The 21,774-nt window shown below is 30.9% G+C and overlaps 3 protein-coding genes across 4 annotated transcripts in view; 2 read left to right on the top strand and 1 right to left on the bottom strand.

Moving 5' to 3' along the window:
• LOC141454745 (peroxidase-like) overlaps positions 1–6,422 on the top strand; it is an 81,239-nt gene extending 74,817 nt beyond the window's left edge. The window contains exons 7-15 of the mRNA XM_074129308.1: positions 67–272; positions 356–551; positions 636–833; positions 1,167–1,314; positions 1,529–1,685; positions 1,982–2,152; positions 2,276–2,474; positions 3,564–3,669; positions 4,936–6,422. Of these exons, the coding sequence (XP_073985409.1) occupies positions 67–272; positions 356–551; positions 636–833; positions 1,167–1,314; positions 1,529–1,685; positions 1,982–2,152; positions 2,276–2,474; positions 3,564–3,669; positions 4,936–5,062 (1,508 nt within the window). The 3' untranslated portion in view covers positions 5,063–6,422. The remainder of the gene's footprint in view (positions 1–66; positions 273–355; positions 552–635; positions 834–1,166; positions 1,315–1,528; positions 1,686–1,981; positions 2,153–2,275; positions 2,475–3,563; positions 3,670–4,935) is intronic.
• A 1,107-nt stretch (positions 6,423–7,529) lies between these two features.
• LOC141454746 (leucine-rich melanocyte differentiation-associated protein-like) lies at positions 7,530–10,371 on the bottom strand. The gene is made up of 3 exons (XM_074129309.1): positions 9,971–10,371; positions 9,361–9,643; positions 7,530–7,855 (listed from the first exon to the last, which is right to left on the bottom strand). Exons 1-3 carry the CDS (start codon positions 10,093–10,095, stop codon positions 7,655–7,657), a joined length of 609 nt encoding a protein of 202 aa, XP_073985410.1. The 5' UTR covers positions 10,096–10,371; the 3' UTR covers positions 7,530–7,654.
• Positions 10,372–13,418: 3,047 nt separating this feature from the next.
• On the top strand, positions 13,419–19,628 carry Mlc1 (Myosin light chain alkali). 2 transcript variants are annotated; one of them, XM_074129312.1, is made up of 7 exons: positions 13,419–13,551; positions 14,045–14,072; positions 14,530–14,670; positions 15,288–15,455; positions 16,284–16,370; positions 17,716–17,785; positions 19,298–19,628. In XM_074129312.1, exons 1-6 carry the CDS (start codon positions 13,549–13,551, stop codon positions 17,742–17,744), a joined length of 456 nt encoding a protein of 151 aa, XP_073985413.1. In that variant the 5' UTR covers positions 13,419–13,548; the 3' UTR covers positions 17,745–17,785; positions 19,298–19,628. The 2 variants fall into 2 exon arrangements, with proteins under 2 accessions (XP_073985413.1, XP_073985411.1); XM_074129310.1 differs by lacking the exon at positions 17,716–17,785.
• Positions 19,629–21,774: the final 2,146 nt, after the last annotated feature.

Genomic DNA, 21,774 nt, shown 5'->3' with positions numbered 1-21,774 from the left:
CGATTGAATAAATTCGATGTACTTGTTCTTGATGCATCTTTAGTAAACTCTGATATTTGTTTGTAGAATTAATAGCTAACCAGTGCTGCAGTCCCGATGGAAGATTATTTATTTCACACCATGTTGCACCTCCAGCATGTTTTCCAATAGAAATTCCAGAAGATGATCCATTTTATTCTAAATTTGGGCAACGGTGTATGAATTTCATGCGAACAACTACAGAAACTGATAACGGATGTACACCTCCACATGGTCAACATTCACGAGAGCAAGTCAGCATAAATATTGATTTTATCCACAGATTGATATCTGATTTTTTCTAAAAGTTTATCTAAGTGTGTCTACCTTACAACAGTTGGTTGCTGTAACACATTATATGGACGCTTCTTTAGTCTATGGATCTAATTTACAAGTGGCTAACTCACTTAGAGAGGGTATCGGCGGTAGGTTAATTGTGAGTGTAAGACATGGACGTCATTGGCCACCATCGGCTAACAATAAAAGTGCCACTTGTGATAATCAAGACGACGACGAACCTTGTTATCAATTTGGTAATAAAATACTGTATTAAATAGTATGCATTTGTTATATTTGTTACTGTAATTAGTATGATATTACTGAATTTTTCATTACAGGCGACGTGAGAGGGAATCAGAATCCACAATTAACTGTACTACAAATTATACTTCTCAGAGAACACAACAGAGTAGCTGATACCTTACACCATTTGAATCCTCATTGGGATGATGAAACTATTTATCAAGAAGCAAGAAAGATTGTCATCGCAGAATACCAGCATATAAATTACTATGAATGGCTTCCCATTTTTCTAGGTATGATTGTTAATATATTTTATCTGCCTATATTAAAACTGCTCCTTTAGGGAAAATGAAATCTCTTTGAAGTGATATTTAAACAGTCAACTTTAAAAAAAAAATGAGTTGAAAGTATTTCAAATTGTCTTTGAATACTGGTTTTGTTATCTGCACACGAAAAATGTGAATTTCTACTGCTTTGGATCTCATCTCATTCTCTGTCTCTGAATTCTTCTTTTAAGAAACTTTACAATTTCAAGCCAGCTCCTTGTCGTTAAGTCCATATTCACAATAGTCATTTTATTTTTCTTCTACTCGGCTTTTAAAATTGACAATTTTATAACTTATTAGGCACCAGTAATATGCTGAAATATGGACTGATTTATAAGTCAGATGGATATGTTAACGACTACAGAGAAGACATTGATCCAAGTGTACTGAATGGACATGCTACTGCTGCTTTTAGATATTTCCATTCAGCTATTCAAGGTCAACTACAGTAAGTCACTTTTTCTCATTCAACAAAATACATATAAAATCTTCTTAATGGCAACTTACAAGAATGCTATTATGATTTAAAAAAACATATTTTAAATGGCAATTAATGGAGAATCAAAGTTGACCTCCATAAAGTCGCTCCATATCAATAGTCCACCTGCTGCGAATTAGGATCTCAAGAAAAGCAAAACATTAATATTGTATTTCTTTCGCAGACTGTTCACTGAACGTAGATCTATTAAAGGAGCTTTACGTCTCAGTGACTTCTTTAACAGTCCCGGTATTGTTGAAGAAGGAGATAATTTAGATCAATTAACAAGAGGTATGGCTACTCAAAATCAAGAAAATGTGGATCCATTTATTACTACAGAGGTGAGTTTTGAAATAAATTAAAAATAACAAGGAATTATTATTACTTGATTAAAAGCTAACTTTTGCACTGCCCACGCTATCTCAAGCTTTCTTTAGCTAATATCCATTTCTTACTTTTCCAATCTTACCTTTTTTAAAAGTCTGCAAATAAGTGGACTTCAAAAATAGAACATTTAATTGTGTCTAAATCTAATGCTAAGTTACTTATTTTACTCTAAGTAACTCAAATTTTAAGCATAGATTTTAGTAAAATTTTACTAAAAATATTGCTAATAGTCAATTTTGTTTTTATTTAGATTACAGATTTCCTGTTCAGAAACAGATTGCCATTTGGTCAAGATTTAAGAGCAATAGATATCCAACGAGGAAGAGATCACGGCTTGGCTTCTTATAACGATTATAGACACTTCTGTGGACTTCCAAAGGCTCGAAAGTTTGAAGATTTTTTGGATTACATTCCTCCAGAGGTAATTACGTATTAACTACTAATAATTGTACAACCTTGGTTATACTATGTAATTGCTAAATTACACTTTTAATTTTAGTAATAATTATAATAATAATAATAATATATTACTCTTTTATTTTAGTACATTGAAAAGTTGAAACTGCTTTATGCCCATCCCGAAGATGTGGACTTAGTAGTTGGTGGCTCTTTGGAGGCACACGTTAAAGATACTCTTTCAGGACCAACATTTTTGTGCATTATGCTGGAACAGTTCTACAGGACTAGAACAGGAGATAGATACTTCTATGAGAACGGAAACCAAGAAGGATCTTTTACTCCAGGTATTACAAGTTCAATTGAAACAGTTTTTGACAAATATCCTCCATTTATTCAAACTTGACTCGTTTACTTCAACATACCTCATATTGGAAAGAATATAGCGCTTCATGACTGATGAGATAGCCGAGCGGTTAGAGGCGAGACCGGCAAAGCTAATATGCATTGTGGCACTGGGTTCGATTCCCGGTCTTAGGCCTTGGATTTTATTTAATGGTTAATAAAAGAAATTTACGTAAAGTATGTTTGCTAGTCGCCTCCGTCCACGACACCTAATTGGTAGTCGGACGTTAAGCCCCGCCTGAAAAAATAGGTGATTACTTTACTTTACTTTTACTTACTTCATGACTGATGAAAACCTTTGGTAAAACTTCTTACATAAATGCATCTTCCACTCATTAATATTTTTGAAGAGTAATGAAAATATTCTAAGGAAAAGCAGGGTATAGAATGCAACTTAGCTTCAACTTTCTTAAGGCTCCTTTAGACCTTCTCTGTTAAGGCCTTTTCCTTCTAAATACTATTGGAAACCATGTTTGTATCGATTGGTTCTATAGTAGATATAATCAAATGTGTCTGCAAATAAATATTCGATATAAGTGGAACGACAACAAAAGTAACCTTTATATGAATAGTCTTTCTCTCCGCCAACAAGATATGATTGATTAATCCCTGAAGATTAAAAAAAGTAAGTGTACTATTATGGATGAAAACATAATAGTTTGTTCAGCATTGCGGATCTCATGTATTCAATAAATATAAGTAAATAAATAAATATTATTCTGTTCGAAAGATTAACCTGTGGAATATTTTGGCTCTATTAACAGTTAAGATGTTTGAAAACAAAGAGTTCTACATTTTATATAGGTACTTAGGACACAACCTTCTCATTTTAATATCAATATTCACATCATGAATAAGGCATTTCCTTCATAAAGGAAGAATAAGATCTGTTTAGTTATTCAGTTATTGTAATGAATAGTTTTCTTCTCGTGATTAACAAAGTTTAAACAAAAAATTTAATGAATTTAGGTATTAAATAATGTTGATTTTATAAGATTTAAACGTTCAAATTAATATTTTTGTTTTAACAGAACAACTTAGAGAAATTAAAAAAGCAAGTGTATCCAGACTTTTCTGTGATAATGGAGATCATATTCATATGATGCAACCAGAAGGATTCAGAGTTTTAGGACCAAAGTAAGTTAAAAAATTACATTTCAGTGGTTTTTGAATTGAGAATATACATATGCAGTTTACAACGGTGATACAAACTACTAAGTTTTCGAGATTCCCAATATACTAGGATTCTACAAACGATTTCATATATTTTCTCTGAGCTGGAGCAAAGACTCCCAGTTTAGTTCCTTTTTGAGATTTCCTTCTGAGATAATGCTAATAAAGCGTGAGAGAGAAAAGGAGAAACTAATTTCAAAAACCTCCATTTATGGGTAGATTAAAAAGATTTCATATTTTGGACGTATATTTAAAAATTCTCACGTGGAACCCACACCACTAGACTTAAAAGACAAGCAACGACAAAACGTGCGAAATTTTTATACAGACTACTTGGACGACGCTCCAAATTGCCCTTAGAAATCAAACGTTTAACATACAACACTATTCTCAAACCTATGGTGGACTTACGGACTAGAGCTGTGGGGTTCAGCCAAACCTACAAACATACGGACTGTACAGAGACATTTCAGTCAAAACTCCTCCGACAGATAGTTGACGCTCCTTTCTACGGTGACTAACCTTACTCTTCACTACGACCTCAACATTCCCTTCATAGACCAATTCGCTAAGACTAAATACCAAAAATTCTACACTACTCTCTCGACTAGCTCTAATCCTCTTGTACTGTCTTTCGCTTCTTCTAACATCCCTAATACTCCTCGCCGACTGAATCGCCTGTGGCCCCGTGACTTCCTTGTAGGCTGAAGACCTAAATTACTACTCTCCTCTCTCCTCCTCCTATTCTCCTCTCTCATATAGGGAGTGCTACCGCTGGGCAGCTTCTCTCCTCCTGCTCTCCTCCCGCACCAGTTCACCATATTCTTCATATTTACTTATTGTATACAATGTATACAGATTGTAAATAACAAAATAAATTTAAAAAAAAAAAAAAAAAATGATAAATAATAAATATTTTAAAATTATAAAAATATTTAAGGGAAAGATTCGCTCAGGCAAATTTAGAAAACATAAACTTCCTCTGGTAAATATGGAAAAAAATAAAATGAAAAAAAAATCCACATGGATTGACGAATAAAATTTACTAAAATATAAAGAAGTGGTCTACTTTGTAATAATAAGTTATACGAAACATTTATCTAAAACATATAATTCTATCTTTATATAAAGTTTAAAATTTAAAAAGTTAAAGTATGTGTTCTTAGATACGGAAGTTTCATGAAAGATTTTATAATTTATGAGTAATAATTTTGTGTTTTTGATCGTCAGGAACCAGCTGGTGCCTTGCCATAATACTGGCGCTATACCGGTCGTTGATCTCAGTTACTGGGCAGATCATCAACTTCATAGGCAACCATTTCATTTTGATTTTAATGAATATTATGTTAAGAAATAGTTTTAAGTAACTATGTGCCGTACACATACATAATTTTTGTTTTATTGAAAATACTTTATTTTCAAAAATGGGCTTATATTTTTTTAGCATTTTCGGTTACCACTATTTGGAAATATTCAAGTTACCCTGAATATGTATAAAAAAAAGTGATTTTAACGTCAACTTTTACTGTAAAACAAAATATTAATAATTATCCGCTAATTTTATTAGCAGATACTGTAAATAATATTGTTTGCCATATTATTTTGTAATACTACTACTCTGTAAAAGGTAATGAAATGATATTTTTCTACTTGTATATTGTGAATTACGCTTCTTTTTTGTTTCGTTTATTATCAAAACAATGTACATACTTCTGTCCTTTTTTTACAAATATATTTTATATAAAAAAATAATATATTTATTACATCCCACTTTTTAGCTCTTTTATTAAATGATACATTAAAAACTATATTAATCAGTCCTTAATGTATTCGACTTATGATATTTACAAAGGTGTAGAAGTATGAAACCGGAATTCCCCTACAAAAAGTGCTATCCATCAGTTTAGGGAACGTAAGACCGCTACTGCAGCGCCATCATCTCCCTCTAACAGCTGACGAAGATTTTCAACACACAACAACCCCAAGTTCCATACACCGGTATATTTTTCTATAACCTTAAATATGTCGAGTTTTGTGCCTACAAACTACGATTTGCGGACAACAAATTGGTTTTCTGTTATCATTTGAAGAAAACTGCTGCAGAATCGCATCGAATGCTTGTCGAAGCTTACGGTGAACATGCTCTTGGTAAAACACAGTGTTTCGAGTGATTCAAAAAATTCAAAAGTGGTGATTTTGACGTGAGAAACAAAAATTCGTGGGGAAACCACCGAAAAAGTTCGCAGACAACGAATTGCAAGCCTAATTGGATGAAAATGATACTCAAACTCAACAAGAACTCGCGGATCAATTGAATGTAACGCATGAAGCTGTTTCCATTCGTTTGATAGCTAGGGGAAAGATTCCTGAAAGTGGGAAAATGTGTTCCACATGAACTGAATGAAAGACAGCAAGAAAATAGAAAAACCACTTCTTAAATGCTGCTCGATAGATACAAAAGAAAGTAATTTCTCCATCGAATCGTGACAGGTGATGAAAAATGGATGTATTTTGAGAATCCTAAGCGTCATAAATCATGGGTGAATCTAGGCGAACCTTCGACATCCACTGCAAGACAAAATCGCTTTGGAAAGAAAACAATGCTCTGTGTTTGGTGGGATCAGAAAGGTGTATAATCTTTTACGAGCTGCTAAAACCTGGTGAAACCGTTAACACTGATCGCTACCAACAGCAAATGATCGATTTAAATCGAGCAATACGTGAAAAACGACCGGAATATGGAAAAGAGCAACACAGTCATTTTGCTCCATGATAATGCCCCATCACACACAGCACAACGGGTCAGGGATACGATCGAGGCGTTCCGTTGGGAAATACTAGCGCAAGCGGCTTATTCTCTAGACTTGACTCCGTCCGATTATGATCTATTCGCATCACTGGGACATGCTCTCGCTGAACAACGATTCAATTCGTATGAAAACGTACGAAAATGGCTGGATAACTGGTTCGCATCAAAACAAGTACTGGTTTTTTTTTTTTTGGCGTGGCATTCATAAACCGCCGGAGAGGTGGGAAGAATTTATAAATAGCAATGGAGGTTATTTTGAATAAAATATTTTTTATCATTTTCAAACAACAGACGTGTAATTTTTACAAAAAAAAATTCCGGTTTCATACGTACTTCTACACCTGGTACACTCTCACGTTTTTGGCACTTTTATGAGTAACAATCTATAGTTTTACTACGAAATGTAAACATCTCGTGAAATATCACCTAAAATAACTATTTTTTGAACAGTTATTAACAGCAATCACCCTCGCATTTAAACTTTGGAGGCCCACTTGTCTTAAACTCAAATTAATTTTGTTCAAAGTACTCCCTTTTTTTTTCTTTTTTTAAAGCTAATTTTAATTTCGCGATTCTGGCAAAAAGTGCTTATTATATTATTGTAATTATTTCTGTAAACAGGGGTAGGGACCTAATCCTCTAAAGAAAAGAAATACCTAATATCACTTCTTTACAGAAATACTTTTTTTCATTAAATATATTTTATGTAAAAGCGAAAGACAATAAGTTTCATAAGTAAATATAAATAACTGATCAACATTGGGCAATTCTCTGTATCTATTTATTCCTTCCAGGGCTTTCTCGATATACTGGTAACCTCTATTAGTACAAATTTTTTAAATTAAAAGAACAATCTTTTTTATTATATAAGTAGTTTTATGAAAGAAAGAATAGAAATGGTTTCAATGCATACTTGAAACAAACATAACTAAGACCCAACTTGAAGTAACGTTAAACATGGACCGTTTTAAATACCTACATACATATATATTTAAAAAATAGAGATATCCCCAACTATAATTCTTTAAAATATATTTCTCATTAAATTAAATTTCCAACTTATTTTTTTGTACCTTAAAACGTTACTAATTTTTCGCTTCATATTTACTACCATTTATAATAAAACCTTGATCAAAATATTTAAATCAATCTTGAGCGTTGTGAGTCTTGGCGATAGCCCATAGCAACTGGATTGACAATTTGACGGACTTTACTAAAAGCAGCAGTAGCCATAGTGGTAAAACTAAATTTATCTCCAATATCCTCTGGTCTACGATATAGTCTTAGAGCTTCTTCTTTTTCATCTTCAGTGACTGCTCTGTCATCCAAATATAGCAATGACTGAAAACATTAAAAGCACGAATTGTATTTTATGGAGATAACAGCAGTCCAATGTTCACCCTAAAAAACTGGGTATCCTTAACAAGCCTCTCTCAGGCATAAGTGACTGCTCCCCAAGGTCAATGACAGCTTGTAAGTGATCGGAATGTCTTGCCACAGTACAAGATAAAAGGTGAAAAATTTCAAATAATAAAAATTACTAAGCTCTTTTCCCTCCTCCCGCGTTATTTAGATTAGTAAAGATTAGGACTACAATGTGATCATCCTCCTACTTAAGAAAGGCAAACTAATCACAATGCAATAATCACAGGCAAATATTTTCTCATTAGTATATAAGATATGCACTAGGATTTTAGAGAGAAGGTAAAGGACACTGGCAGAAAAATAAAGAACAAGCAGCCTTCCTGGTAGAACTGGCAGTCTAACCCGGCACCATATTCTAAACCAGGATCCTAAAGATGTAATAAGGTTAAGAGAATTAATTTTAATTTTTCCGTCTGCTAAGCAGAGTAACTGCTTAAACCCGCTGCTCGTTATTTTAAATGGGTGAGACATGAAAGAAACATTAAGAACTCTTTCAGCCCTAACTTAACACCAAATAAGTCACTAGTACAAGCGCATGCTATAACAGTATATGATATGACATGAAGATTTAATGCTGCAGAGCAACTACCAGGAGTAACTCCAGCTAGTGATTAAAGAGTTGCGGTAAGCGGTTGCACCACTGAGTAATGAATACCAATAATTTCATGATTAAGGAAGGTAATGGGCATAAGAGGAACTGCCACTCCAAATTTAACTCAATGGAGGAGCTCTAGTGACTGTGGCTGACTTTGAGCTTATGAGTTCAGTTTAACAGACAGAATGGAAAATTGACCTTTGTAGTATTAAGCAGATAAATATAAATATAGAATAATACAATCATATTATGCACTATACCTAAGAATAATGAATAGGACAAAGAAGGCTAATATTTCCTACCAGATAAGTGCCACTCTCATTGGAAAGAGGCCGTAATTGTCCATAATTCAGTGTCTGTGCTTTTCTTTTGGTAGTGAAGCCTGGGCGGTACTATTGTAGATAGGCACGTCATCAAAATAGCTTCGCAAATGCGTTACTCAGGCATAATCTAATATGAATTGCATTAGAAATCAGCGAGGAAAACTTTAGAGACTTGGTTGCTGAGTCAGTACATCCACGTATCGAGAATGATATGAAATGATGTGAGGCGGAAGCCTGACCAGACTAGCGAACCAGAGAAAGACTTGCAACATGCTAGAGATTTACACAGAAATTTAGGATAGATTAGAGTGGAAAACGCATCGTACAGGACAGGAATCTAAGAAAGGGATGGATTAAGGATATACTTCTCCACGCCTTACGGTACAAAAGAGATACGGAAAGAAGATGAAGGTTTAGTAACGTTCAATGGAAAAAATTAATAAATAAGTCATCCTATTCGAATTACAAATAAATACATATTTCTAAATACAAAAAAAAATTACCTGAAGGCGTGAAATGACAAAAAGTCTGTATTGAAGATAATGGTAAAAAGTATCTTCATTTAACGGAGGAACAATAACATTTCCCATTAGACTAAGATGCTGGAGGTACTGAAAACTATAAGCAAGTCTTTCCACAAATGGATGTAATCTAGTCAACAAATTGTAATTCATCCATAACAATTTAACTTGCGGTAGTCGGGGAAATATAACATCAGAATTTAGTTCATTGTGATCGACTATTATTGAAGTCAACTGTGTGCAGCCTTCTAAAAAAGACACATCCCTAAAACAAAATAGCAAAATTATCAGCGAACGACATCATAATTTATAATTAAATATGAACATGAAAAATTAGTTATTTAAATAACACCAGAATTCAAATAACCAGAATATTCTAGAGTGGTCATGAAAATTTAGTCAGCATCAAATACTGACCAAGGTAAATCATGAAAAACAAAGGTAAATTGATTGACAAATATTATTACAAAAATATGTTTCATTCCACTTAGAGTCGTATTTACTAGAGTATGGAATCATAAGTGTGGGATACAAACTTGAGCAAACAACTGAAAATACTTAATGATAATGATAAAAATTTAATGTCACTTACCTAATCTGATTATAACTTAAGTCAATAATTTGCACAACTTCACGATAATTTTTAAACAGAGATTTTGGCATATATTTCAAGTTCTGATGTGCCAAATCTAATCTAAATTCCTCATTTACCATCATCGACAAACTCCGAATTATTCTGCAAATCTGTTGTAAATCCAACCAAGAGCCTCACACTATTCAACCAGAATACACAAAATAGATGAGACAGATAAGAAATATTCAACCTTGATCTGGGCTTCTCTTTTGTTCGTCACAGGTTATGCAGTAAAAATAAAAATTTATTTTAAACAGAATTAATTTTTTTTACTTAACACTTCATATAGCCTCACACAAAACATCTCACAACACTCACTGCTGAACAGCTGACAATTAGCCTATTGTGTAAATGTACGGTTATGAAATGAATGTAAAATACATTCTCGCACTATCTACCGGAATAAAGTTTAACTAAACAGCCAAATACACATTATTACAACCACTATTTTTGATAAATCTTGAATTTGAAAATTCAAATATATAAATCTCGAATTTGAATTAGAAAACTCAAGCCAGATTCATGTATTTATTTATTCTAGGTCTTAAACAAAAATTATGTGTTCTTGATAAGAATAATTGTTCATCTTAAATTATAGAATATTATTGAAAATATTGGTGATCACAGTGTTAGTCCGTATCAATGACTTCATCCATTATAGAATGGATCACACTTTTCATCTTGAATAATATGATGGCTACATTTTAGTTAAATTTCATTAATTCTTTCACTCTATTACCGCAGCCTTTTGTTACGTTTATCTTCATAATTTTATTGAAAATTGTCACTACTGAAGGCCAAATGTTAAAAAAAAAAATGTAGTTGAGGATTCTAAAGACTGCATTTCTTTAACACAACCCAACCTACAATCTTATCGAAATCACTCTTAACTTTATTTTTAGGAGTTTCAAAATGTGAGACGTTAAAGGCCGCTGCCTTTTTTAGTACTCTGTCGATCTCCATCTTCGGAAAGTGAACTGTAAGAAGCTCTTCGAAAAAGAAAATCTAACACCAGCAGACGGATTTAAACTACGGATCTCCACGAACATATGTAGTGGTCTAATCCCTAACCGAGATCTAATATAACTTGTTTCAATAACAGGAAACTAAAAAGCCACATTACGAGCTCGCAAAAAATGTTTCTCTTTCCCAGAATTTGTAAGTACCTAGCGTGAGCCATTTGTATGGTGTAGAAAGTATCTATTTATCTGCGCAACAGTGTTAATGCTTTGCAGCCAGCGCAGAAGAAATTATATTTACAAATCATTTCCAGTTTTCGACAGCTAATTGGAATATTATTTTTCTCTAATACAGTATAAATGTAAACCATTTTGAAGTTTTGACTATTATTTACTGGGTTACTTATTCCGATCTAAAACTTGTTAATACGCTTCCATAATTAAGTAAAATAAATTTCATTAAACTGAACGTTAAAAAATAAAGTATTAGGTATAAATAAGGAATTAAAATTTTATCCAGGAGAAATTCAATTAAAAATTATCATTGAGCTCACTCAACTCTATGAAAATGTGTTTTTTTATTTATCCAGTCAAATTTTAGAAAAGTAAAATAGAGTTATTTGTCAAATAAAACTCATAAAACCAAAAATATAATAGCAGTTGGCATTTGTACATAGAATGACAGAGGAATCAAAGCTAGTGTTTCTATATTTATATGTATGACCTAAACACTTAGTTGATTTGATTTTTTTTTGTGTGTTTTACTTTTAGAAAAATAAAACTAAATGTATAAAACTAATAAAAAATGATTGTAAAACATAAAAAATTAAATTCAACAAAGAGGTATTTTTTGTTTTCCAAAGATTATTCTGGCCACTTATTTGTGAACATTTTAAAACTGATTGATTCACAGACATTCTCGTACAATAATAATTACTAAATTAAACTCAAAAATAAAATGTACACAGATATCACTTAATAGGAAGAAATGTAAAAGATTCAAATGCCAATACATATAAGGAACAACTAAATTAAATGGTAAAAGAGCAAAGTGTACAGAAGAGAAAACACACTTAAATCTCTTTCAAATCAAAATATTTTTAAATATAAGCAGCTCTAACTTGGCATTAAGTATAAAGTCCATGAGAAATAAAGCTTCTTAATGTTAAAATATCTCTCTAAAAGTGAAACTGACATTAGAAATATGTTATCGCATCATATTGCACAAATTTAAAAAATAAAAGAAATGTTACGGAGTTAGAATTAACCATTAAAATAAATATATTTTTATTGATCAATACAATGCCTAGGGATAGATTATTGCTTATTAAAGTAGGCTACTATTTATGTTAAAGAAAATATTAAAAGTTAAATCAAAATTTGTGAATCCATTTTGAAAAAATAAAGATTTTCTCATTATTAAAACTGTCCGGTAGGGCAGTTGTATAAGGGTTGATCATCAAAAACTGCACGAAAAAGCGTTACGTTGATTTTATTAGGTTTTGAAAATACTTCCCAAGAATTTAACAACCCGAAAAGAGCGTTTAATTGATGTAAAAATAAATAAATTAGTACTTCATCATTAATTAATTCCGATATTAATTTTCTGCAGCATTCTTCACAATGTTCAAGTGTACTTTTTGTTTTTAACAATATTAAAATAATTGAGAATTTGATTTTATGATTATTATTATTAATATTGCCTAAACTTGGTTAATTTTATTTTGACTGTACTTTTTTTTAATAAGACCTAATGTAAGTTTTATAATAATACTAATTATAATGAAATTTAAATGGACTCATATTATCATGAATCATATATTTCTTATTGTTATATCAACCTTTCTTCAAATTTGACATCGTAAATCTCTTGAACGTTCTAAGATTAATGGATGTTCAAAGAAATGACGCAACGCAAGGTATCATTGCCTAATACGTTCACTGTTTACCTATCGGCATATTAATACAACACAAATACTTAGTTACAAAATGTGAGATCCAATATTGGATCTCAGGTCAGACGTATGTAAGAATAGTGACGTTCTTCCTAGGCCACATTAGTTCTCTATTAATAAGCATACCTTTAAAAATAAAATAAAAGTATAGTATACAATAATTCACCTATTTTTCACATCTAGGTCTAAAATTAACTTAGTTTTGATTAGGTCCAAAGTCAGCTTTTCAAATAAATTTATGAATTACTTTATATTTGTATTTCTTTAGAATCGTTATTTCAAACACCAAAAAAATAACCAAACAAAAACAAAAACTAAAAGGTTCCGGTAATTTCCAAAATCAGTACCTAAAGTGGCGAATTGTTGAGTCTCTGAAGGCGGTTATATCCTCGCCAATCGGAACTAGGGCAAGGATGTTGCCTTATAACCCCTCCTCTAAGTTCATATACAGAGAATAAAACTAAAATGTATAGTAGGAGGGAGTAGCATGCCCCCACAATTTGCGCGAGGGCGTCCCAAGTAAAAATACCAAGTGGATATCTCACTTCGGTCAGCTCTACGGCAGAGGCACCACATAGCTCCTCAAGCATATTCCTTCTTCATATTATATTAACACATCACCATGGTAAGTGAACATTAGATTTTTCATTCTTTTATTTCCTTTGCCTATTGTAAAAACAAAAAGTGATATTAAATATTAATTAAACTCACTGCATATCTAAGAATATTTTTTTAAATTTGCTCGCAATAAAATTCAAAAATATCCTCTGGCTTTATACAAAAAAACATACATTTGGATAGTTTGTCTCTTGAAAAATGAACTGTTTTGCCAGTTGTCTGTTTTTATTTTTGTTCAACTTCACGAAGTTTCTTAAAAAGAAGTTTTAAATGTTTTTTTTCTTAACATGACTTTAAGCTTTTTCAAAAAAAAGTTCCTATTTTTCTTTTTTAAAATATAATTTTACTCAGCGAAATTGTAGTATGTACTAATAAACTAGAGAATTCTTGTGAAATCAAAACTGCATTTTACATTATACAAATCACATTTGTTAATTTATATTATTTAATAACAAAAAAAAGTAAAACAATATATTGAACATATTTTTTAATTTTTACAGACTGATCTCAGTGATAAAGAAGTGGAAAGTGAGTAGCATTCTTTAATTTAAGTGTGTGTGCATTTTTTTTTCTTTTTCGTTTATTGTATACTCTAATAATAGAGATTTTCTTATTGGAAGAGAGACCAACCGACCCTGGCTAAATTTAGTGAGGGCTCTGATTTCAAGATGTTTGTTGGAACTTTGCCATCTAGCCCAGGATATTACTTTGCCAATGTTTGCCAGACAATAGTTTTATTAAAATAAAAATATTTCTTTCAATTAAAATATATTTAAATGAGAATATAATGTTACACTATCTTCATCTGGTCTTTATTTCTACCAAAAAAAAAGTTACATTGTTCTGTATCATTAATCTTATGTTTCTTCCCTGAATTCTGACAAGCATTTAATAATTTAAATTCTGCTAAATTCTTCATTCTCGATAATTTCCTATTATTTAAAAAGTATTATTAAACAGTAATAATTGATTTTTATCTATGTAGAGGCAAACTTCGCCTTCGGTATTTATGACTTTGACGGAGTTGGTACAGTGGATGCCTTCCACCTTGGAGACTGCCTGAGAGCCCTTGGACTCAATCCTACCATGGCTTTCATTGAAAAACTAGGAGGCACCAAAAAGAAGGGTATGTGAATTATCTACTGTAGAAACGTTTGAAACTATGGGTGTCATGAAAGGACACTGATTGCGGATGCAGTAAACGGGACGGCACCCAGCGCCATTGGTATTATATGTAGAAACAGATTAAAAATTAATTAATTTGTTATTAATTTTTCTTAAATTAATAACAAATATGCAAAATAAAGGCTGGATTTTTCAATAAAAGATCCTAGGTTCAAGTTCAGGTTTAACTCGCTGAAGTGGTATCATATTTATAGAAAGGAAATTGAACTAACACTTTATTAATTTTCTGTGAATAATGTTTCAAAAATAAACACAAAAGGAATGTTTGATGTAACAAAGTTAAGGAAAAATTGAATTTTAGCGTTGTTGCTCTCCAAGATAAGCGTACTAAATTTATTAAAATTCCATATTTTCTGACAAATGCCTTATTGCCTTAACCCAAACTTTCCTAGGTTTCCGAATTGTTCAGAATCTCTAATTTGGTTCACAAATCGGTTCTTCTGTACTGTTACATTCGTTATCTGCTTTTCCAGTCAAAACAGATGGCACTAAGAGAAACTAAAGAATAAATCACTAATGAACTCTATTTTTTTTATTCATTTGGTTTTCTCTTTATAGGTGAAAAACAAGTGACGGTAGAAGAGTTCCTACCAATCTATAGTCAGGCCAAAAAAGATAAGGACAATGGTGTATACGAGGACTTCGTTGAATGTCTTAAATTGTACGACAAACAAGAAAATGGTTTGATGGTCGGTGCTGAGCTTCAACATATTCTCATATCTCTGGGTATGTCAGGTTTTAGATATTTCTACTTTTTGCTTCTATTTCAGAAAAACATTTATATTTGTAATTTTAATACATAAAAACTAATCAATAAATTTAAGTAGTAAAGGTATACTTCTAGATCATTTCTAACACATATTTTTTGTATTTTCTAAATTCATATGTAATTAGATTTTCATGACAGTCAAAGTAGATTTAATATTCTTCAATCATCTTTGTAAATCTTGTTTACATTGACATTAAAGTAATATTATATAAACTTAATTATTTGTCTGCAGTAAGCAGAGCCATGTACATTTTGGCTACGTTACCATATATGATTAATGATTTCAATCAACATTTTCGATCATTGTTTCTTAAGAATAATTTTCTCGACAATAGCTTTAGCTCGAAAACCATTTTAGATTAGTCTTGTTAATATTCTGATATTTTTCGAAAGTATCTATTCTGATTTGTCTTCCTCATAAGAGAACATTCTAAAAACAATTTGACAAAATGTTTTTAGTTAGTCTTAAGCAAACTCAGCCTTTAAAAGAGGGTTGGTATTCCTTAAATATTATGCGGGTTCCCTCATAAAAACAATGAACGGTGTAAACATTTTGAAAATGTATTTGACAATAAAAGCATTTCTAAAATGTTACAGAACAACTTGAATTTCCACAATTACTTTAGCATTCTTTCATCAAAACAGAGAAAAGAGATGTTTCGGTACTTAGTTTCAGTTATATATTAGGAAAAGTTAATAGTAAATATTTTGTATTTGTATAACATCCATACACCCAAGTACTTCACTTTTTATTTTATGTAAATATATATATATTTTTTTTCTAGGTGAAAAACTAAATGATAAAGAATGCAACGATGTCTTAAAGGATTGTCTGGACGCTGAAGATGAGGATGGCATGGTACCTTATGTCCGTAAGTAAACAAAAATTATGAATGAATCAATATGTCTGAACAGCATTTCACTTTCTTATTTATCAAGACGACCCTTTGATTTATAGCAAATGTGAACGTCTCAAACGCCAAATATTTTTTGTAGAATTTTAGAAGTGACATACTCTTTTGTTCTAGTGCATCAAAGATCTCACCCATAATTTATTTTCAGTCGAGATATTGAGCAGCTTAAACTAATATAGTCAGGGTTTCCCTTTGAAAGAACCTTAAATTGTAGCCTCTTTAACGGAGCATATGATAATGTGGCTTAGGGTAGTAAACGTCTGATTATTATTCAATGCACATGCAGATTGACCTTCAAATTAGCCTTTCAAGTGCTCTCCACAAAACTGTCTTGGTCGTGAAGGGATGAAATTCACCTAATAGCCAAAATAGTATAGAATAAAATAGTAGTGTAGAGTGTTCTGGTATTGCCTCTCAGTTTAAAAAAGGTTAAGTGTTGCCCTGAATCTACTAAATCATTCTTAATTTATTTAAAGATTTTTTAAAGTATCTGATCAGATGTTTTGTTCTACTCATTCTATATTTCATTCTACATATACCGTAGCCATTCCTCTGTAGCTTTTTCGTAGGTTGAATTTCATAATCATTAATGATTTTTTTTTTTAATCGATTCCCTGACAAATACTTTGAATTCTGATTCACATTCTGTAGCATTTTCGAATTTTGGCCGCTTTGTTGGCCGATACAATTTAGCATAAAATTTATTAATATTTAAAAATTTCGTAAAAATCAGCGTAGCTTCCAAGAATTCACAGTTCTGTTTGTGACTCTAAAAATGATTTACAGCCACTCTGATTTTCCACCCAATCAATTTCTAAACCATACGGATGTAGAAGTATTATTTCAGGATCAGACAATTGTCTTTAAGCCAAATTATACTTTTTAAAAATTCAATGTTGTAAAAACTTTAATTTCTTTAATTCAAGCTGCTTAAACCTATGACTGGAGATAATTTGAGTTTATTGTTAAAATATACCGAAATTACTTTTTGCATTTATACTTTTACTTTTTGCAAGGTTCTAAATGTGTTTTGTCTGTAGCGACAGTACCTTTTTTTTGGTAGAAAGTTAGTTGAAAACCTTTTTAACATGTCTGTAGACATGATGTTTTTTTTATTTTATTTTTACCCTTTTATACTGATATTACCAGTTTCCTAATAGAAAAAATATAACAACCAATAAGACTATAAAAACAATTTGCAATCTTAACATTTTGTAAAAAAACACAAGAACTGCAATCTATTTTTGTATGGCTTTTTACCCTGTTTTTTACCCTTTCACCTTTAATCATTTTATAATTACAGCCTTCCTGAAGAGGTTGATGGCGATGTAAAACAAACTCGCCAGGCGTCTACAAAATTTTGTATACATTTCGTAAGTTTAAAATAAAAAATATTGAAGAATGTCCACAAAAAGCTTCTTACTCTCTTTTTTTTTTAACAATTGCTTCATTTTTGTTATTGTTTTTTGTGAAATATATAATTTTTGAATCTGATTAGGTTCATTATGATAAGATTAATTAATTTTATAGTACTTTATTACTTTTTTAATAAGTGTATTTTAGCACTGAATAAGTGCAACAATGACATTTTCAAATAATTGTATCTATCTTAATTTTTATGTGTTCTTCATACTTTACTTGTGTTATTTTTCTTTACTTGTCTTCGTATATATGTTCTTCTTCTATCTAGTGATCGAAGTGACAATTATTGATGGAGCTAAAGAAAGGAACTCATAGAGGGAATATGTGAATCATTGTAAAGAACATGGAGTACATTTAATCATGTTTAAAGAACCACAATTCATTTTGAGCTAATTGTCAATGATAGTTTTGGTTTTTGACCATTGATGATTTTGGGAATATTAGACCGCACCTAAATATTCCCAAAATCACTAATTGTCAATGTTAATGAAATAATGGCTAACATTGCTGCTTTACATGAGCTCTTAAAGGAGTAACGTAGCAAAGGTGGTAAATGACGCCCGGGACAAAAGTATTTTTTCTCCTCCTTGACGAAGTAATCAATTTACGGAATTTACCAGCAAAAAAATCTGGCAACAATTTGCTTATACAGATGTATACTATGCCTACACTCTTGGAGTTAGACAAAAAAAAATTCTGAAGTTAACTGAGAGGGTGAATTAACTGCACAAATTTGCGTAAGGTACTGTAAGAACAGTGTTTTTTTATAAATACTCTTTTAAGTTCAAGTAGTGACCCTAAACGCAGTTGAACAATTTCATAAAGAGTGTACTCTTTAATACACTTATAGGTTCTATACTCTTCTTTTTTAATTCCATTTTCAACTCTAAATCAGAGCAGAAAAAAATAAAATATAATTAACAACTTAATTCCGGACCGCTTCTATTATTAAGTAAATAATTCAAATCATATACTCGGGACTTAATTCCGCAAAAAAGCTTTTTATCGTGAAAGATTATAAAATTAAACATATAAATCAATCTTTTTTTGAAACATCATTCTCACTTCGATCACTGCTTCTTGCTAATTATTCTTTCTACTCTTTTCTACTGTCCTTTTCTGTCGTTTTTTTGTATCAAACTTGGTGGACAAACTGGCATTTTCATCAAGTCTTAATATTTATTTAAAAAAAAACAAATTTTAAAAAGAAGAAGATAATTAAATAATACAAGTTAAGGCATGCTTACTTAGGCTAAACCTCATTCTCGTAAACTTTTAAGGAATCTAACATCTTTCAGAAAGAAAAAATAATATTCATGCTTCTTTAAGGCACTTATTGTGATAACTGTTAGTGTAAATGAATCAAGTAAAAAACGTTAATTGTCAGATGTCATTTTTTATTTTGTCAGCTTATAAACTATTTGCGATTGTGGTAATTCAATTTACTTATTCCTTTGTTACAGCATTTTTGGCTCGAGTATGCGAAAGGCCTGTTCCAAAAGAAATTGATCCAAACAAATCTTAAAGATCCAGCTCGAAATCCGGATCGCACCATGCAAATTGAAAAATATAAATAAAATAAAAATCATTAAATGAAAACATCCATAAGTAAAATGAATAATTAAAAATACTATGTATTTGTTTATAATAAAAATATAAAACATAATCCTAATTCCAATTTATCCCATAAAAATTGTAAATTTTACATTTTGAAAACGGCATATTTTCGTTTTTCAATTGAAATTAACTTTGTGATAGTTCAATAACAAAATAATAAATGAAAATGCCGTCTGGGTTCTTTGTAACATTATATTTTAAGAACCTTGAACCAATCTTAAACTATTTGATTTTATTGATAATTCGTTTGAAGGTGGTTGGAAAAAGAAAAATGACTGAAACCAGTGTGAACTATAAGAATTACTACGTTTATCCAGTGAATCTTTACTTGTCTCGCTTGACATACTTGCGGAGATTTGCACTGAAGTAAAATAGGTAAAGTATAACAATGAACTCTATTTAGGCAGAATTTTCCGTCTAATTGGATCAATGTCCTGGATTTAGGTAGGTAGCAAACATATCTTATAATAAATTTATTGCCTCAAAATTATCTTAGCACAAAATATTTTAGCTTAGGGGAGCCTATATTGGACCTATTGTCATCTACAAATGTTTCATAAATGATGGTTAATTAGGGATCATATCAATGTTAATTATCAGAACTAATACTGCAGAGACGTCAGCCCCTCTGAAAAAGTGAGTAATCCAGGGCGCCTCTAATTTTTGAGAAGCTCCCAAATTAGGCCTACAAAGAAAAGGAGCCTACGGTAAAAAAAAAAAAAAAACTTTCTGATTGATTCAAACTAAATTGCCTCTGAAAACATAAAATAAAATTCAAGTATTTTCTGTAGTAAATAATGTAAAATTTCTTTGAGAATGAATTAAAATTAAAGAGTAACAACAAATCAAAATTTTCTGTTATTTTGTTGATGCTGAAGTTTACAGTATTACGGAATTCCAGTCAGAAACAATTTTTTCTAAATTAATAATCCTTAGGCATTCAAAAAAGATCTTCCAACGATTAGAAAGGTTTTAAAGTATTCCAAAGACTTGACCTGCTTCACCAAAATGTTTGTTAAAAACTTCTTCATTGAATTTACAAAAAATTGCAAGTGTCAGTGTAGCTGCAAGATCATACATAATCGAAACCCAATGTCCAGTTGAGTCAAATGAGCCGGATTCTCAGCCTTACATACTCAAAAACCATCTTAATTTCGAGAAAAACATTCATAAGTCCCAATTGTTTACTTAGAATTTTCGACGACCAAGGGCTCCTGGAATTGTAAAACAATTATTTCTGCGAAAAGTATTTTCCCATATTTTATTTCAATATTACTATCACAAAAATTTCCTAATTTAACCTTCAAAAGAAAGAATAAAAAGAGAAAAGTAATTGTTCAAATCTTTTAACAATTTTTTTATAAAGGGTTCCTTAAAAATAAATACGTCTGAATTTATATGAATTTTTATGACCTTCTAGTGACCGTAAATGATTAATATTTAGGATTATATAGTATATAAAGAAAAAAAAAGTCGTTTCTACAATTTATTGTCTTCCTCAGAGCGTTGTTACGCAAATTTGTTTTGAGTTACAAAAAAAAGATGTTTTTTTTGTCCGAATCCTCGCTAATATAATCCAAAATATTCTGAATTTATATTTAGATCATTTCAAACTGATTTAGCGAAATATATCCCTTTAACTTTTATTTCTTCATGTTTTCTTTCTTTAGTTTTTGTTTTGAAAAATGTGTTAGTAATCAACCGAAGTACGCAATTTAAAAAAAGAAGAAGTAAAACGTCTTTGTTGTATAGAGGTCGCACGACATTTTGCGTGCAGTTATAATTAAACTTTTATATTAAATGTATTAGTCATTTTAGTTTTATTTCATATAGAGTCCAATTTATTTAAATAGCTTACAGCAAAATTACTTCTAGCTATTTTCGAAATAATTGCAAGTTATTTTTTACTAAGTAATCTGCTGAAAAGTCTTAATTAAGGCGATTAAGCAAAAAAAAAAATGTTTGCCGCATTAATAAAAGTTATTTATTACTCCTTAACAAAAACTTACAGTTTAAAATGTTAATTATAAGGGTTGATTAAACGCCAAAAGGTACACAAATCAGCGTGTACCCAACATTTCATTAATACTTCATTAATATTTAAGTAATTTTACTGCATTAAATTTCATTTATTTTTTTGAATTTATTAGAGGTCACAGACCCTTATGCTGGCCATTTTCGTCTACAAAATATTTGTTCAAATAGAACACTATTTCTTAGATTGACTGTAATATCTAATCAACAAACTATTAATCACAGGTTAAAAAAAAAACTTTATAAAAAAAAAATATGAGGTTAAAAAATTCAAAAACTTTTTTCAAAA

Source organism: Rhodnius prolixus, unplaced genomic scaffold, assembly GCF_049639745.1.
Source record: "Rhodnius prolixus isolate KJV_2025 unplaced genomic scaffold, Rpr scaffold_9, whole genome shotgun sequence".
Taxonomy (NCBI): Eukaryota; Metazoa; Arthropoda; class Insecta; order Hemiptera; family Reduviidae; genus Rhodnius; species Rhodnius prolixus.
The sequence above is the reverse complement of the archived record's forward strand: the minus strand, read 5'-3'. Positions and strand labels throughout refer to the sequence as shown.

Coding starts and splice junctions, on each gene's coding strand:
- LOC141454746 (XM_074129309.1), bottom strand. CDS start 10,095: ATGATGGTAAATGAGGAATTTAGATTAGATTTGGCACATCAGAACTTG. Junction 9,644..9,970: donor TTAAGTTATAATCAGATTAG/GTAAGTGACATT, acceptor ATTTTGTTTTAG/GGATGTGTCTTTTTTAGAAG. Junction 7,856..9,360: donor TTGTCATTTCACGCCTTCAG/GTAATTTTTTTT, acceptor TAATGTTTTCAG/TCATTGCTATATTTGGATGA.
- Mlc1 (XM_074129310.1), top strand. Junction 15,456..16,283: donor ACATATTCTCATATCTCTGG/GTATGTCAGGTT, acceptor TTTTTTTTCTAG/GTGAAAAACTAAATGATAAA. Junction 16,371..19,297: donor TGGCATGGTACCTTATGTCC/GTAAGTAAACAA, acceptor CCTTTGTTACAG/CATTTTTGGCTCGAGTATGC.